We start from the raw sequence: 18034 nt of genomic DNA on the forward strand, positions 1-18034 counted from the left end.
AGTGCACTTAAGCAAAAATATTGAATTATAAATTGAATACTCTACCAGCTGGCGAAAAAATCGGAAATGTTTACAACAGGTAGAACTTTACGTCCTGATTACAAAAATATAAAGTTTGTTGGGAGGAAGTCCATACTTCCCGAGATATGGGCCTCTGAAGTTCCGAAAATTCCCTTGTTAAAGTAAGAAAAAATTTAAATTAAAAAAATTTTGTATCCGTGCTCTAAATTGGCTCCTGTCCATAGGAGAAAGTCATAAATCTCCGGCCGGCAACATAGAAAAAACTTACAATTAAAAAAAATCAGATTTTTTCCGTCAGCTGGTAGAGTATTCAATTTGTTCCCGAACATTTTCTAAGGTTCGCAGAAATATTACGATGCGAAAAGTATGGACCAACTCGTTTACTCGGCCTCGCGAGCATCATTTTAGCCAAACGTGTTTAAATTTTGTGAGGGAGGTCCCTGAAGTAGTAGACCGAAAATAAACTAGGTTCGGATCAAATATTACGAAGGGCAAATTTTGTACCAAATCAGCTCATCCGTTGGAGGGTTATCGTGCACATCAGCCACTGTACAAGGTAGCCGTAGCGGTTTTTGAAAGTTTTCGGGTCATTTTCTCAGGGAGTATAGACTTGCCCCTGAAAAAAACTTGTACCGCCGTAATTGGGGCAGCGAGTATAAGTTGTTGCAAAAAATTCAAATCGATTCGAGTGCAGGTCTTAAACTGCACTTTTCCAAAATTTTGTGGTACCCACCCGAAGGTGTTGACATAATAATACTATAGACCATATTCGAGCATTATCTAAGGTTCGCAGAAATATTACGATGTACAAAGTATCGACCAAATTGATTAACACCTCCGAGAGTTATCGTGCGCACCATTCTAGCGATTTTTTAACTTTTGTGTGGGAGGTACCCGAAGGAGTAGAGCGATATGGTCCATATTCGAACATAAACTATGTTTGGACAAAATATTACGAAAGGGAAATTTTGGACCAAATCGGTTCATTCGTTGGAGAGTTGTGGTGCGCACCAGCCACTATATAGGTGGCCGTAGGATTTTTTGAAAGCTTTCAGGCCATCTTCTCAGGAAATATGGACTTGCTCTTTAAAAAACTTGTAACGTCGTAAGTGGGACAGCGAATACAAGTTGTTGGTAAAAAAAGCAAAGAAATTCAAGAGCAGGTCTTAAACTGCACTTTTCCGAAATTTTAAGTGGGAGGTTTTACCCGACAGCGTAGACAGCTATAGTCCATATTCGAACTTGATCTATGTCTGGTAAAAATATTACCATGTGCAAGTATGGTCACAGACTTCGAGAGTTATGTCTACAATTTTAGCGAAAAGTTTTGAACTTTTGTGTGGGAGGTACCCGAAGAGGTGGACCGATATGGCCCATCTTCGAACTTAAATTAAGTTTGGACAAAATATAACGATACCCAAAATTTGAACCAAATCGGTTGATCCGTACGAGAGTTATTGTGGGCAGCAGTCAAACAGACAGACGAACTGGCATGCCTAAATCAACTCTAAATTGTCTAAAACTGATTTCGTCCGAACATACCTGGGGTCTAAAACTATTATTTCGATTAGGGACAATTTTGGTCGTATCAAAGTGTATATACCCTCATTAGCCTAAAGGCCTCGACACATAAGAAGCATTGCCACAGTCTATACAGTCGGACAATAATGCCCATCTGATTGTTATGTTTGCTGTCAAAAACATTATTGTGATTTAAAATACAAAGAAACTTAAATCACAATAATGTAAAATGTAAAAAAGTTGTTAACAGAACTCTGAATGGCCGACCTTCTGTAGGCCTTGAGCATTGCATTCTTGCTGAAGTCATATCTGATAAAAGACTAAAGACCAAGTTCGACCTAATAAAAAGATTTCAGAATCACATTTGAATTAGGTTGAACTTGGCCTTTTTTCATTTACGAGATTTGACTTAAGCAAGAATGCCATGCTTCTTATATGTCTAGGCCTTCAGGGCTGAGGGTATAAACCAAGATCTATTTAACAGGTCACGTAAGTAGCAGAAATACAACTCTGTTTTTGCCAAAAATTCTTCAATATGTCAAAATGTTTGTTTTCGTTTTCATACAATTTATTCACAATAACAAAAAATTTGACAGATTGAAACCAATCAGCTGGCCGTTTTACGCCACCTTATTATTTCATCATGGTATAAACATCTGATCACTATTTTCAATCACAATAGTGTGCTTTGACAGCTTAAATCACGATCAGCCGTTTTTTGATGTGGGATCTGTTATAAATAGGGCCACGGTAACAATGGAACTATTTCATGGTGGAATAAATCATAGCAAACGTCAAATTTGTTCACAATAGCATTACTACGAATTGCTTGTTCACCTTCTGTATGTGATTTTATTCACGATAATGCATTTTGACAATTAGTGTGATAATCAGCTGTTTTTGCCGCTCTACTTGTATTATTGTGCCATGAACTAACAACAACAGGCAGTCATATTAGCAGTCACATTGTGCTATTGTGAATGAAATCACATACAAAAGGTAAACAATAACACTTGAAAAGCATAGAAATTGTGGCCTTTGGTCTAAATTTGAGCAACTGATGGAACTGATTATTTTAAGGTAAGGTCACATTAGGCAAATATTTGCCCCAGCGACCGACAGTGTGCGCTTACAGAAAGCAAGTGAGCGTAAATAATGCATTGAAATTTATGCTCACTTGCTCAAGTTTAAAGATTTGGTTTTGTCTTCATTTTTCCCATAATTTATTGCCACACCCTCGTTTATAGCTTGAATGGATGGTTGCGGCTATTGAATGAAACCTAATAATGGTTGTTGGTTGTGTGTGCGAGTGCGAGTGCAAGTTTGGCATGTTGGTTTGAAAATCACAACCTCAGTGTAATCGTTTATCATAATTGTGGTGTTTTTCTTAATTTTTTATGGCTTTTCAATGGGTTTTTTGTTTCGTTTCATCGTTCGTTCGTTAGTTTTAACGAGCAACAAACAACAGAGTGTGATATTTAACCAATTGCTAAATAAGCTAAAATTGAAATAAGCTGAGTTTAGCAAAAAGTTTAGTTTTTTGCCAATTGCACCAACTGTGAGAAATAAGTCACAGGGGAAGAGGAGGGGGAGATGAATTGAAGAGGTTAATGGGAGCGTTATACAGATAGACAGGCGAACGGACAGACATACCGACAAACAGCACGACAGACAGCTAAATCGAATCGACTGACACAACAATTTGCATGTCGTTATTCAATTTTTGCAAATTTTTTAATGAACATTGAAGGAGAAAGTATGCAGCACGAAGCACCAAGCAATCAATTGATCATCAAAGTCAAATGTTAGCAATCTTTTTTCTCTGCTTCATAAATTAATTTTTTTATTAATAGATAATATTATTTTTTATTGATGTATGAGAATTACCAAGAAAAACAATAAATAACAGCAAAAACACACACAAAATAGCCAAAAAAAAATATTTTCTACTGCAAGAGATGGGGTCAATAATCTGTAGTGAAATTAGCATTTTTTGAGTTTGGCTTCAAGGCGAAATTAAAATTGCTGCGATGTGAGTTTTTGCTTCTTTTGGGATTGATATGAAGTATGGGAAAATGAGAGGGCAAGAAGTAAAGAAAGATTACTAAAAAAATCCACTAATGGGTCCATACAAAATTTCTTCATCATTATATGTATTTCCGATCTTGATTATATTTACGATCACACTAATATTTGAGGATTTTGGAATCAAATAAACCTATAACATAAAAAATTTTATTTCAGTAAGCAAAATAACATTATTTGGGACACCCTAATATAATTTGCCACTTTTGAATAGTTTGTTTACTTGTTACTGGTAAATCCAGTGGGTAAAACTTGTCAAATCATTACGTATACGTCATTTAAATCGTCATAAAGGATTTAATCCGACAAAAAGCTCCAATACAAATAAGGCGTTATACCCTCCAACTTGTGGCTAAATATCATATACTTTGATCCGATAAACAGCGGGTTAACTCCCACATATGTCAAGTCTAAATTCGTTTAAAACAATGTTTAGTCTCCGCTTGTCTGGCACATACATCCCTATCCACTCCTTCCAGTACCTACTCCAAACTCCGCCGCAGCCCGGTTGAGAAAGGAGGAGGGGGGATCTTGCCGCGAATCAAGGAGGTGCACTGACTAGCTATCTTCGCCTGTCTGGCTGACTGGTGTAGACGACAACTCTCGAAGGAAGTAAGCGATTTTGTATAAACTTTGCACATCTCACCTCACTCCTTCCGGCACCGAACCAGAAAAGCAAAAAAAAAAAATTACCGAAGGCAATGCTTGATTACCATTACAATTTTTGTTCGTGAGCATGGTAGGGAGATAGTGGCTCAAAGGCTCTAGAACTGAGAACTCGATTTGCTCCAAACTCCGCCATAGCAGAGGTCCCAAGCCCGGTTGAGAACGGAGGAAGGATATTGCCGCGAATCAGTTCACAGTACACCTTTGGGACGAGCGAAATACATTTATCAGGTTGTTATCTCCTATGGGTGCCACCGTGGTGCAATGGTATGCACGCCCGCCTTGTACGCAGAAGGTCGGGGGTTCGATTCCCCGGCCAGGCAACATCAAACATTTTTCAACGGTGGCAAAATACCCCTCAGTAATGTTGGCGACATTTCCTGAGTATTTCAGCCTTGAAAAACTTCTCCACAAGTGGTGTCTTAAGACACGCCGTTCGGACTCGGCGATAAACAGTAGGTCCCATATCATTGAGCTAATATGAATCGGGGTGCACTCATTGATATGAGAGAAGTCTACCTTGTCCCGTATGGGATGTTGTGGAACCATGTTTTTTTGTTGTTTATCTCCTACATAAAGATGAATCCCCTAACGCCAGGGTGTTAAAGGAACGCGTACCCATCGGTATTTCAGGTTTTTGTTCAGTGTACAGATAGTAATAAAACGCAGCCTTGTTGATACCTGAGCGCATTAGGTACCAAGTCCTAATCATGGTTGTGGAGGACTATGCCATGACCGTTCTCAGTTCTCCGATTTACAAATTCTCTATGGATAAAGCACACTCGTGCTATGACCACTGGCAATGAATTCGGGGGATTACAATGCTCCACACCCAAGATGGACGTTGTGAGTGACGCAAATCAGATGAAGAGCAGGGAATTTCTAAATCTCCTTATGCCAAGTGCCAACCTAGGTCTGAGTCGGGAAAGTTCTCCAGTGTGCAACTGGGAAGACAACTCTGTCGGACGATGAGATGGACACTACGATCATCCATCTTAATCAAACAGAGAGGCATCCTCCTCAGTTGGTCTAGCTAGCACCAACCCAATCGATCAGGGAGCAAATCCCTCAGTGAATAGAACGTCAGTTGCTTCTGACAGACCTGCATTTTCCAAGCAGGACGCCTAGACGGATGAGTCTGCGGATTATGAGATGGATCATTCTCCCACATCCCCCCTAAACAAGACCTCAGCTAGTGTAACAGATCCGCCTGCGACTACCGCTAAAGCTACTGGGGGAAACAGGTGTTGGAAGTGTTCTGGGGTTCAAATCAGATGAAGATCAGGAAATTTCTCTATCTCCTTAAGCCGAGTGCCACCCTATGAAAGTTCTCCAGTGAGCAACTGGGAAGACATCTCTGTCGGACGATGAGATGGACACTACGGTCATCCATCTTAATCAGAGAGGCATCCTCCTCGGTTGGTCTAACTAGCACCAACCCAATCGATCAGGGAGCAAATCCCTCAGTGTATAGAACGTCAGTTGCTTCCGACAGACCTGTATTTTCCAAGCAGGACGCCTAGACGGATGAGTGTGCGCATTATGAGATGGATCACTCTCCCACATCCCCTACACAAGACCTCAGCTAGTGTAACAGATCCGCCTGCGACTACCGCTAAAGCTACTGGGGGAAACAGAAGTTGGAAGGGTTCTAGACTTCCGAATTTACAGAAATCTGGAGAAAATGTTCGCTAACTATGAAACAGATTCCGTCCCCTAGTCCAAGTCACCAGTCTAAAACTTCAATAACTACACCGGATTCAGTTAAGTCCAAAAAAAAAAACGATGGTTTCAAGCTGTCCGTATCATTTGCGGATCCCAATGGTGTCTGCGCAAGGGGCCAGCCAACTTGACTCCATCGGGCCCAGCGATGCGATCGGACTTCACAAAGGTTGTCAGTTTAGAAAGGCAGAGTAGGGAACTCCTCGACCAGCTGGATAGGCTTGTACCGGATGAGCATTGTGAGGACACACTCCCGGAGGAATTGCTACACAATCTGACCCTGACTGATGATGAGCTGGACACCATGGTGATTCCGGCCAAGCCTACACAGGAAGATTGCTGTGGCTCTAGCAAAGGGAGTACAAGCCTTGATACCCAACCGGATGCAAGTCTGATTCCGACTGGTCCTGTGTCGGCACATGTCGACAATGGGCTTCAAAGGCAGACGGCAACTGAAACGATGTCCTACGACGGGGAATCTAACGAGACCCCGACAAAGGGCAGCGACTCAAGGTTGCGTCTGCACGAGAAGCATCTGATGCGAAGCACTATAAACGTGCCGTATCCTATCTCCGCAAGTTCGTAGGGAGAGATGCGAACATGCATTCGGAGAGGGAGGTCCACCTCATCAAGGGTAAGCTTAAATTCACAAGGAAGTTCGAGAGAACTTACCCGCGTGAATTTCATTGCGAGCTCCAGGTGGAAAGGATCTTCCTCCCGGATAAAGTAGTGGAGCCGGCTAAGCCTACTGTCTCTGGCAAATGTGTTGCGCCGAAACCTGTTCCGAAGCATAACCTGGACCGACAGGTAAAGGAAAAAGGTCAATGAGTGCACCCCAAACCAATGGGCACCCCTAGTGGTGACCGACCGGTAAAGGACTCTGCCTCAAAGCCCGATTCTGCTCCGAAAGGCAAGGGTGAAGCGGCTGGAAATGCTGGTCTCAATAGGAAGATGGTTAGGTCAGCTAAGGAAACATTGTCTTCTGGTGGAACCAACAATGCCCCGCAGAATAAATCCGTGAAGCGCGTTCGTTCCTCCGTGGGTCCACAGCCTTACCTAAGAAGACGATGACTTCTCAGCTGGTTGAACCATCAACCTCGTATGCGGCGGCCGTTAAGCGTACAACCAAGGGGAAGCAACTGAGTACAGAAAAGGCATCCACCTCCTCTGGAAAAGGCAACTCCAAGGCGCACGGTCAAGGACGCAAAAAGCCATACAGTAGACCGGTCACAGTAGCAGATGATAAAGACCTTAAATTGGTAGAATGAAGACCAAATGGTAGAATCAGCGACAGTCACTGGTTGCTTTTTGAAACTGGTCTTCGGTATGCCAAAGTTTCTGGAAGATCAGGAAGACCGACAGTTTGGCAGCGCCTTCTTACGAAAGGGTGTCAAGCTTATTAACTGTCTGAACAAGAAGTCACGAGATTTTCTTGTTCGGACACTTGAGGGTTTTGGCGCTCTGTGGGAAGGAGCTGATCTTGCGGCGGTCTCCCTATCCGATATTCCGTCCAGGAAAATTCTTTCGTATAAACTTAATGAAACCGAAATGACAATTTTTTAGGCATTTTACTGGAAAAATTCAAATTTTGTCGTCTGGAATACTTTTTAGGAAGTATGTACTTGCCCCCGAAACAAATTCTACTGTCGTAAGTAGGGTCGCATACAAAACTTGTTGCCAAAAGTTGAAAAACCATCCAAGGCGAGTCTTAAACTGCATTCCTTCCAACCTTTGTCTTTGGGAGGTAGTGGTCCGATATAATCAATAATCAAAATTATTATGGAAGAAATAATACGACAAGGTTTCTCCCTTTGAGGGTTATCTTACATACTACCCAGTTTAGTTGGAGTTTGTTGACCATTATTTCAGGAAAAAAAATTACGACTTAAACATTATTAACATAAAATATTTGAAATACAAAAATAATTCAAATATTCCCAGAATTGCATCGAAAAAAATTAATGCACAACAAGACGAAAATCCCTGACTAACTCCTTCATATATTTCTCTCCCCCTAAACAAACATTTATATGGGGCAAATATTTTATTAACATTTCAACAATGTTGTTATCAAATACTCAACACAAAAAAAAGAGTAGAAAAAAACTAACATTTGTCGATGATTCACCCACAAAAAAAATCATGGCGCTACAGTAAATATTAGAAACGTGTGGAATTTCGAAAATCCCACATAAATTGAGGTCATAAATTAAAAGCAAACAACCAAACAGAAAACAAAATTCTTATCAAAGAAAACCGACAAATTTGACAGAGATTTTCCACGCCGAAAACAATACAATAAACAAAATAAACAAATAAATGCTTACACAATGTTATCAATCATTTTGGGTGGTTTAAAATACTTAAATGGTATTAATACCCCCCCCCCCCAACACCAAAACAATATTCATTCATTCATAATTTAAAATGTCATTGAAAACAAAATATACATATTAAGTTGTCAATCTTATTAAAATAATTTAATTAATTACTTTTGAATACATATTTAATAAATGCCGTTTAAAACTCTTGATCTTTCGTAAATTCATTAAAAAACAGATAAATTTCAAAACAAAAAATTGAAAATAGATATTTTTAAAACCACACTTACCTTATTTTCATCATTGCCGCTATCACACTGTAAACAAAACAACAAAAAATAGAACAAATTATTAGTTAAGTAATATATGGGGGAAGGGGGAGGGATTGAGTGAGTGTTGGTTTGAGTGATTTCGTAAATGATTTCAACTTACGATATTAAATCCTTTTCCAATATTGTTAACTCTACTGTTTGCCGCCGCCTGTGATAGTAGTTGTTGTTGTTTTTAGAGGAAGAAAAAAAATAAGAAACGATTAGATTAATGGCGAAAAAGTGGCAATTAAAACGATTTTTATGGAAAGCATTTTGAAAAAAGATTAAATCAACTAATTATGGTCTTAACTACATTTTATGAATTAGCTGTTAGCTGGGCTATTATTAAATAACAATGTTCGAACAATAATAAAAATAATAAATGGTCAATTGCTCACCACTCACTGAGTGCTGCTGCTGTGAATGGTGGTTGGCCAGGCTAGAAGTAGTACTACGAGTAGTTTAGTGTTTGTTTTTATTACTTGAAACTTGATATGAAAAAAATTTCGATTTCTAGTGTTTTATTTGAAAAGCAATAATAGAAACACTAGACAACATGTTTTTGATATTGTGGACGAGTAGGTGATTGAGTTTAAGGGCGTAATGGGAAAGAGAAGTTTTTATACCCTGTATGTAACATACAAAAGGAAACGAAATAGACCCATAGTTCCTTTTGTGGATATACATATAATCACTTTCTGAGTCGATTTATGCATGTCCGTCCGTCTGTCCATGTATTTTTGTTCGCAACGTACAGATCGCATTTTTTATCCGATTCATCTGAAAATTGGGTAATATAATTTTTTTAGCCATAGGAAGAACGCTATTGCTTTTGGTGAAAATCTGTTCAGATTTGGATATAGCTCCCATATATAATTTCGGCCGATTTGACGTATTTGCTGCACCAAACACGCTACATACGTTCGATTTTGATGAAATTTGGAATGTGTGACTAAATTCGGTCTAAAAATAAATGTGCCAAACTACATCGAAATCGGTTCAGATTTGGATATAGCTCCCATATATATATTTTCGGCCGATTTGACGTATTTGCTGCACCAAACGGGCTATATACGTCCGATTTTGATGAAATTTGGAATATGTGACTGAATTCGGTCTAGAAATAAGTGTGCCAAATTATATCGAAATCGGTTCAGATTTGGATATAGCTCCCACATATATTTTCCCCCGATCTGTACAATTTTGATGAAATTTGGAATGTCTGACGGAATTTTGTCTAGTAATATTATATAGAAATCAGTTCAAATTGATATATATATCTCCTATATTTTACATATTCACAGTGGTGTAGGATATCATATAGTCGGCCCCGCCCGACTATGATCCTTTCGTTACTGGTTACAAGTAACAATGTGGACATAAAAGCCCTCTTACGATTTTTTCGTTAACCTGAACATATGCTATAAAAAAATCGGTATTCGATTTGACATACCCACAAACATTCCGAAGTGACCCAAACAAACTAAAGGCACTTACGTTTTCCATGGATCCCAACACGATAAAATTTTGCATAAGAACGTTTGAATATTTTCTGGTCAACTTTTGTAGCACAATGTAATTTATCGACATTTTCCGAAAAATTTGCTCCTTCTCAAGGCCAAAACTGCCTGAAGGAGCATTCCAATACTTTTGCGATGTACTAGAGAGTTCTTGATAATTGTGTTGGCTACAATTTTGGTCTGTGTGTTGGATCGAAAATCTCAATGGTTTGACTGTTATATGCCAAAATATCCAAAAATTGTCAATAAAAAACTTCAAGGCAAAATCGGGAGGCTTGATTTTCATCGTAGACATATGGTCCAGTGGACTATTTTGCTCAGTTCAATCCCAGGAACCAGAAACGCGAAGGACCCATTAGGGGTTTCAAATCGCCCCGGCCTAATATACACATTTATCTAGTACATAAGAGTAGTAATTCCCGTGAAAAAAAATCATAACCGAATTGATCTTAACTTTGCATATCATGTTTGAATACGGACTAAATCGGTATACTCCTTCTTATACCTTTCACACAAACTTTGAAAAAAGTACAGTTCAACAGCTCGTTTCGGGTCGTTTTGAAATTTTTTCAGTAAGTTGCGTGTCCTGTTAAGGCGGCGCAATTTTTTTCGGGAGTAAGGTTATACTTCCTGAGATAATGGTCCAAAAGCTCCAAAAAAGCATTGACGGGGCATCAACTAAACTGAGTAGTACGTAATGTAACCCTTGAAGGGTGAAGCCGATTTGGTATAATTTCTTATAGACTCGAATTATGTCCGAATATTTACTATATCGGATCACTCTTTCGGAAACTTTCACCACAAAGTTTGGAAAAAGTACAGTTTAAGGACTACTGTGGGACCATTTTTGAATTTTTGGCAAAATGTTGTGTATGCGGCCCTGGTTACGATGGTACAATTTTTTTTCGCGGGCAAGTCCATACTTCATGAGAAATTGGCCCTAAAAATCTTATAGATGTCAGTAGTATTGTGTTTACTTATTTTCTTTAGGTCCAAGGCTGAGTGTAAATCTCTTTCCGACCGATACTTTCAAACTTTTTATAACCGAGTCTGAACATGGCTGAAATACTCGGGAAATGTCGCCAACATTATGCTGAGGGATATTTTTGCCACCGTTGAAAATGTGACCTGTGATCGAATCCGGGCATACAGTGTTCAAGGCTGGTGTGCTAACCATTACACCACGGTGGCACCCCGTATTGTCAGATCAGAGAGCAATGCACTTTCCAGTCTCGTATAGAGGTAAAAGGAACCTTCTTATAGGAACCATAGAAGGAACCACTGGGTGAAATTCTAAATTGTAGCTTCCTTACGACTGTGTGAAACTCCAGAACTTTGCACAGCAAGTGAATGATCTAACTGACGTTCTCCGGGGGTGTTATGAGAACTCATGCCCATTAACTTATCCGTAGAACTCTGATTGATTTCTATCCTGCATAAAATACTCACACATACATTGACAAAAACTTCAAAATTTACTAATACTATTACAAATGCTGTCCTGCATGCCCACAGTCTATGGCCCGTATAACAAGGCAAGGTAGGGTTATTAAGTTTTGTTGGGTACCAGAACACTGACTGCAATGCTGAGGGAAATGATGAATAAGTAGTGTTCTGACCTACAGGTGTAGAATTCTGTCAAGCCACAGTTCTGCTTCTTTCTCGACAAGATCTACTTGAGAAACTATCATGACGAACCTGGATGCAAGTATCGAAGTCCGGTAAACTCAGGGCGTAGAACTGCATCCCTAATCTCATTTAACAAGTCAGAGATCAGAATTGCTGTAGTTGTCTTTACTGGTCGCTATGACAAGCAAGTTGGAGGACAAAAACATTGAGTAATGCAGGCTCTGCGAGAACAAGGAAGAGACTGAAACGATTGAGGGTCGTCTTCGGGACATCCTCATCTCGGACGTGGTTGAGCATAGCAATGTACGGCTTGGCCAGGCTCATTCTCACGTGGAGGACTGTGTCAAACAACCGCACTACTTCTTCCTCGACAAACTCATCAAGTTATACTTTGAGAAAACAACAAGAATCTGTCTGGTCGGAACTGGATGTAATGTATCAAAGTTAATCTGAGAGGTAGTCTCAGGATATAGAATTTCATCCCTGCTTTCACAGAGTAAGCCAGAAAACAGAATTACTATAGTGGTCTCTACTGGTCACTGCCGTATAAGATCTATGACAATAGCAAGTTGTAGGACAGCAGCATTGAGTAATGCAGGTTCTGCGAAGACGAGGAAGAGACTGATCGAGCATCATCTCTGACGGTGTCCTAGAGTCTGATGAACAAAAGGCACAGACTAGTTTAGTGCCTATAAAATTAAATCTCTTTCTTACTTCTTTACCATAAAATCTGAGATCCAGTTAAGCTACTGTAGGAGCCTTAAATGGCTATAGGGCGAATCACTTTAGATCTTCTTACGTTCAATTTCTTCTCCATCATTCCTTGTCTGTTGTATCCACTCCACTTTTCTTTCCTCCCTTCCCGTTTCCTTTTTACTGTAGGAGTGTTAAAATGGACATGGGACGGTTCAATTTGTTTATTTGTCCTTTTCAACCCTATCTCCCTTCCCCCTTTTCTACACAGATGGCAGCATCATATAACATAACTAACCTAACCTGTGAAATCTCAAATGAATTGAAAAAAGTAAAAAAGTGTCAGTCGGCTTTGCCGACAGATATATACCCTCAGCCAATGTGAAGTCAAAACTTTCACCTACGGACAGATCGAATGTATATAAGGCCTCTTCAGAATTTTGTGGGCCTTTTTGGACATTTGAACTTGCCGACAAAAATGTGGATTAGGAAGTAACTGCACTCAGACACAAATGTTGAACCTTTGTGGGGGAGGTACCCTTAGGAAGGACTGATATGGGCCATTTTAGAAGTTAAACTAAATGTTGACAAAATATTAGGAGATCCAAAGTTTGGACCCTATTGGTTGCCCCATTCAAGTGATATCGTCCTAGAATTTTAGTGACATTTTTTAAATATTGGGGAGAAGTACCGGAAATTGTGGACCGGTATTGCCCCATGAAACTAAGTTTGGATATAATATGGCGAAGACCAAATGGGTTGAACAGTTCGAGAGTTATCGTGCTCTCCGAAAGCCACATAGGGTGACATAGGGATTTTTTACACCTTTCGGGCTGTTTTCCTAAGAAATATGGACTTGCCCCTGAAAAAACTTTTACCGTCGTAATGGAGGTAGCGAATGCAAATCGCTTCAACAAAAATCAAAGTGATTCGAGAGCAGGTCTTAAAGTGAACTTATCCCAAATTTTGTGTGAGAGGTACCAGAAGGGGTAGACAAATATAGTCCATATTCGAACCTGTAGTGGGATTCTCTAACGCATTTTTGGGTTGTCGACAAAAATCGTTAAAATTAAAATGCGTATAATTTCGATAATTAACGATATCATTCGGTAAGTTAGCCACCAATAGAAAGTAGTCGCAAAGTTCTACCGATAGCAACAGCGATGTCAACTTTTATTTGAACTTTTCATTCATAATTTTGCGTTTTAATTTGACCGATTTTTGTTGGTAACCAAAAAATGCCCTAGAGAATCCCACTACTGATCTATATCTGGTAGATATATTAGGGTGTGCAAAGTATGGATTACATCGGTCACTCCCTTCAAAAGTTATCGTGCGCACAATTTTTCCGAACATTTTTGAACTTTTGTGGGGGAGGTACCTGAAGGAGTGGACCGATATGGCTTATCTTTAAACTTAAACTATATTTGGACAAAATATTACTACGGCCAAATTTAGGGCCGAATCGGCAGATCCGTTCTAGAGTTATCTTGCGCTCCAACCACCTCACTCGGTGTCATAGGTTTTTTTTGCAACTTTCAGGCTCTTTTCTCAGGAAGCATGGACTTGCCCCTAATGAAACTTGTACCGTCGTATGGAGGGCAGTGAATACAAGTAGCTAAAACAAAAATCAGAGCGATTCGAGAGATGGTCCTAAACTGAACTTTTCCAAAATTTTGTGTGGGAGGTACCCGAAGGAGTGGGCCGATTAAGTCTATATTGAAACATTAACTAAGTTTGGTACACATTTTACGATGGGCAAAGTATGGACCAAATCGGTTACTCCCTGCAAGAGTTATCGTGCGCACAAATTTTCCGAAAATTTTCGAACTTTTGTGGGGGAGGTACCGGAAGGAGTGGACCGATATAGCCCATCTTCGAACTTAAACTAAGTTTGGGCAAAATATTACGAAAGCCGAATCGGTTCATCCGTTCGAGAGTTATCGTGCGCTCCAGCCAGCCAGACAGACAGACGAACGGACATTGCTCAATCGACTCCAAATTGTCTGAAACACATTTCGTCCAAACATACTTGTGGTCTAAAACCATTATTTCGATGAGGCACATTTTGCCCGTTAGCATAAATGCTGAGGGTATAAAAAGTTAGGTTAGATTGATTTTCAAACGAAGATTGTCAAAGGGATCCAATGTTGAGTGAGACCATCTTCTTGTATGGAAAAAATACTTCTCAAACTAATGTAAATTTTTCTCTGTACAGAAATCCGATGTCGTTAGTACTGGTGCTTTATATTTATACAAAAATTTACCACTGGGACTAATTTGCAAAAGTCATAATCCTAATATATACTTAAGACAAATCTTCCTCAAATATTTTACATTTATTATATATTGTTCTGGATAGGATCCCGATGTTTCGGTAAGCCCTCTCTACTCAAGAAATGAACATCAACGCTTACTTAGAATCGGTGTGAAAAGTAATAATCATTATTCTTCGGAAATTGTGTTGGGAAATATTGGACAAACTGGAGCTATGCTTTTTCGTCTGGGGGTTTATAACTAAACTAACTACAAATCTACCACATAACCGCAATCTTTTAAATTGAATTTTTATAGTTTATCTATAATGGACCGGATGATTTAAAATTACAAGCATGATTAGTCCATAGTCACGTTAGACAACTTTCCTTGCCAAAATTGTTAGTTTGTTGGTGAAAGTTGGTGTCTCCCTATCAAACTGACAGACAACATTAATTAAACACCTGACATAACCTCACACTTGAACAAACACCTGTCAGCAAATTTTCTCTGCACAAAAAAAAAAAAAAAAAAAAAAAACATTGTAGCCTTGTGTAGAAAGAAACACAAAGTATTTTTTGTTTGATTAAAAACCGCAAAATCACACATTTTTTAGCACTAAATTTAGAATTATAATGGAAATACCTAATTAGATTGTTGTACAAATACGTATGAAGACCTAAGTATATAAATATTTGAATATTGTCAACACACCGATAGGGGGACAGAGAACAAATTTATAATAACTGACATTAACAAATTAAAAGTGTCACTCATGACGACGTGGTGTCACTTATCAACAAGAATGTGGCTGCGCTGCTGCTGGTGGTGTATAGCACTTAATTAAAATCAATATTCTTTAAACAAAACAAAAAAGGAAACAAATACTAATAAAAATATAAAACAAAGCTAAATAAATATTTATGAGCGTAAACAATTAAAATGTAATTATTATAAACGTCTACAACACGAGGCGGTAGAAATTATCAACTTGTGAATAAATAGAATAATGATAGTAACAACAAAGACAACAACCACAACAACGATTGTTGCCAAAGTATTCAATTAATTTATCAATATTTTTTCAAAGTCAATGACAATAAATTAATTTAATTATATATAGTTAACAGCAATCAAATTAAATATTACCCAGCCGCATTGTTAGACATTTTCATTAGATAATAAATAAGTTACACAGTAGTTAGTCAACCAACCAACCATCAGCTAACTAATAAGCGTGTAACTAACTACTTAGCTAAACTATTTTGACATGCCTATCAAAATAGCGTGGCTGGCTGCCAAGAGAAACAAAACAAAGAGTGAGGGGGGATGTTGAACAATTGCAAGTCAAATTGTACTCAATTAGCCTTTCTTTGGCCTAATTGATAATTTAATGGAAATTATAATGTGTGTTGTGTGTCACCAACGCCACCACCCCCACCCGCCGTTAAGTAAACATCTTTGCCGTCGTTGTACTTTTGTGGTTTTGGTTGGATTTGTTTATTTTATTTATTAATCACATAATAATAAATATTATTCTTTGAATTGTGATAAGAGTTCTCAGTTATTAGGTAATTGGGTGTATATTTACATTCACCTCAACCTTCACAATAACACATATCTATCTAAAAGGGGGCCGCGGAATGTATAAACTTTATTAAAAATGTCCAAATTATAGATTAAGGCAAATGTCATCAATTTTTGTTAGGGGAATTTATATTTTTGGATGGGTATTAAAAGATATACCCTCAGCCTCGGACCTAAAGAAAAGAAGCAACCACAATACTTCTGACGTCTATAGGGGTTTTTTGATGCAATTTATCAGGAAGTATGGGTTTGCCACCGAAAAAATGGTATCGTCTTAACTAGGGCCACATACACAACATGTTGCCAAATTTTGTGTGGCAGGTACCCGAAAGAGTGGTCCGTCATTTTTGGTACATAATTGAAGATTGTAAGAAATAATACGATGTACATCGTATCGGTATCGGTTTCTCCCTTCGTGGGTTATCTTACGTACTACCCAGAAAATTCAATCCAAAATATTGTTGACGAACCGGAAATTTCAAAGGACAATGCTTTAGCCATAACTGGTGTAAATCAGTCCACGGCTGACAGGACCGGAGTTTTGGGCGGGGACGACCTACACGGAAATCTCAAAGTGATTGGAGACAGTCTTGAGAGACAGAGTAGGGAACTCCTTGACCAACTGGAGAGACTTGTTCCGACCATGCCACCAGAGGACATGCTAAATAATCTCACCTTCACTGACGACGAACTGGACATTACGGTGATCCCAGCTGAGTCAACTAGGAGGTCTGATGATGACATGTCCACTGACGGTGATGTGTTCGAAGAGGTTGTGGACCTTGGTTCGCAACCCCCCAACAAATCTGATCCAGTCTGGTCCTGTATCGGCACCCGCCGATACTAAGCTTAGGAGGCAGATTGCTACTGAGTCAATGGATGTTGATGGTGAATCTAAAGAGGATCCATCAACAGCCACTGACTCTAAGTCGATGGCCAACGATGAGGAAGCTCAAATTATTTAGGAAGTTCGAGAGAACTTATCCTAACGCACCCAGATGCGAACTCTTGGTGGACAAAATTTTCCTCCCAGACCCTGTCGCTGACAAGGACAAGGAAAAAAGCGGAGGTGAAGCATGTTGCTTCTGGCAGTAAGGTGGAACCTAAAGCTGTTCCGAAGCCGAACCCGGATCAGAAAGGATTGGAAAATGATAAGGGGCATAATCCGACACCAAAAGACTCTCGTAAGGGTAGTCAACTGGGGAAGGTGACTGTCCCAAATCTGGATCCTACCCCAACTGACGAGGTTAAATCGGATGAACAAAAGGGTTTCTGAGACCCGCGCAAGCCATTCGGAAGTAACGACGGGAGGATCGACTGGGACACCATCGACTTCTGAGTAGGCGAACAAGTCCTTGCAGCCAAAGACTGTGAAGCGGGTTCGCTCCTCAGAAGGCCCACAGCCTTCGCCAAAGAAGACGATGATTTCCCAGACGGTCAACACGGCGGACTCCTATGCTGGTGTTCTTGATTGCAAAGCCAAGGGAAGTAGCACCAGTACTGAGAAGGCATCCACCTCCTCTGGAAAAGCTGCTACCAAGGCCCGTGATCAAGGACGATCTCCTGGTTGCAATCATCGACAGAGCTGACCCCTTCGGGAAAATCAGCGAAAGTCACTGGTTGCTCTTTGAGACTCGTCTTCGTAGAGCCATTGTGTCCACTGAGGTAGACCAGGGTGACCGTCAGTTTGGCGGTGCCTTCC

General features: G+C 39.6%; 1 protein-coding gene across 2 annotated transcripts in view; it reads right to left on the reverse strand.

Annotated features, from left to right (window-relative positions):
* Positions 1-18034, reverse strand: part of tay (tay bridge kinase) — a 170595-nt gene that overhangs the window by 124882 nt on the left and 27679 nt on the right. For both annotated transcript variants that reach the window (XM_073976237.1, XM_073976236.1), the window contains exons 5-6: positions 8769-8816; positions 8627-8653 (exon numbers count right to left, since the gene is read on the reverse strand). In XM_073976237.1, the coding sequence (XP_073832338.1) occupies positions 8627-8653; positions 8769-8816 (75 nt within the window). The remainder of the gene's footprint in view (positions 1-8626; positions 8654-8768; positions 8817-18034) is intronic.

This window comes from Musca autumnalis, unplaced genomic scaffold, assembly GCF_047663935.1.
Source record: "Musca autumnalis isolate F117 unplaced genomic scaffold, ASM4766393v1 scaffold_3, whole genome shotgun sequence".
NCBI classification, from domain to species: domain Eukaryota; kingdom Metazoa; phylum Arthropoda; class Insecta; order Diptera; family Muscidae; genus Musca; species Musca autumnalis.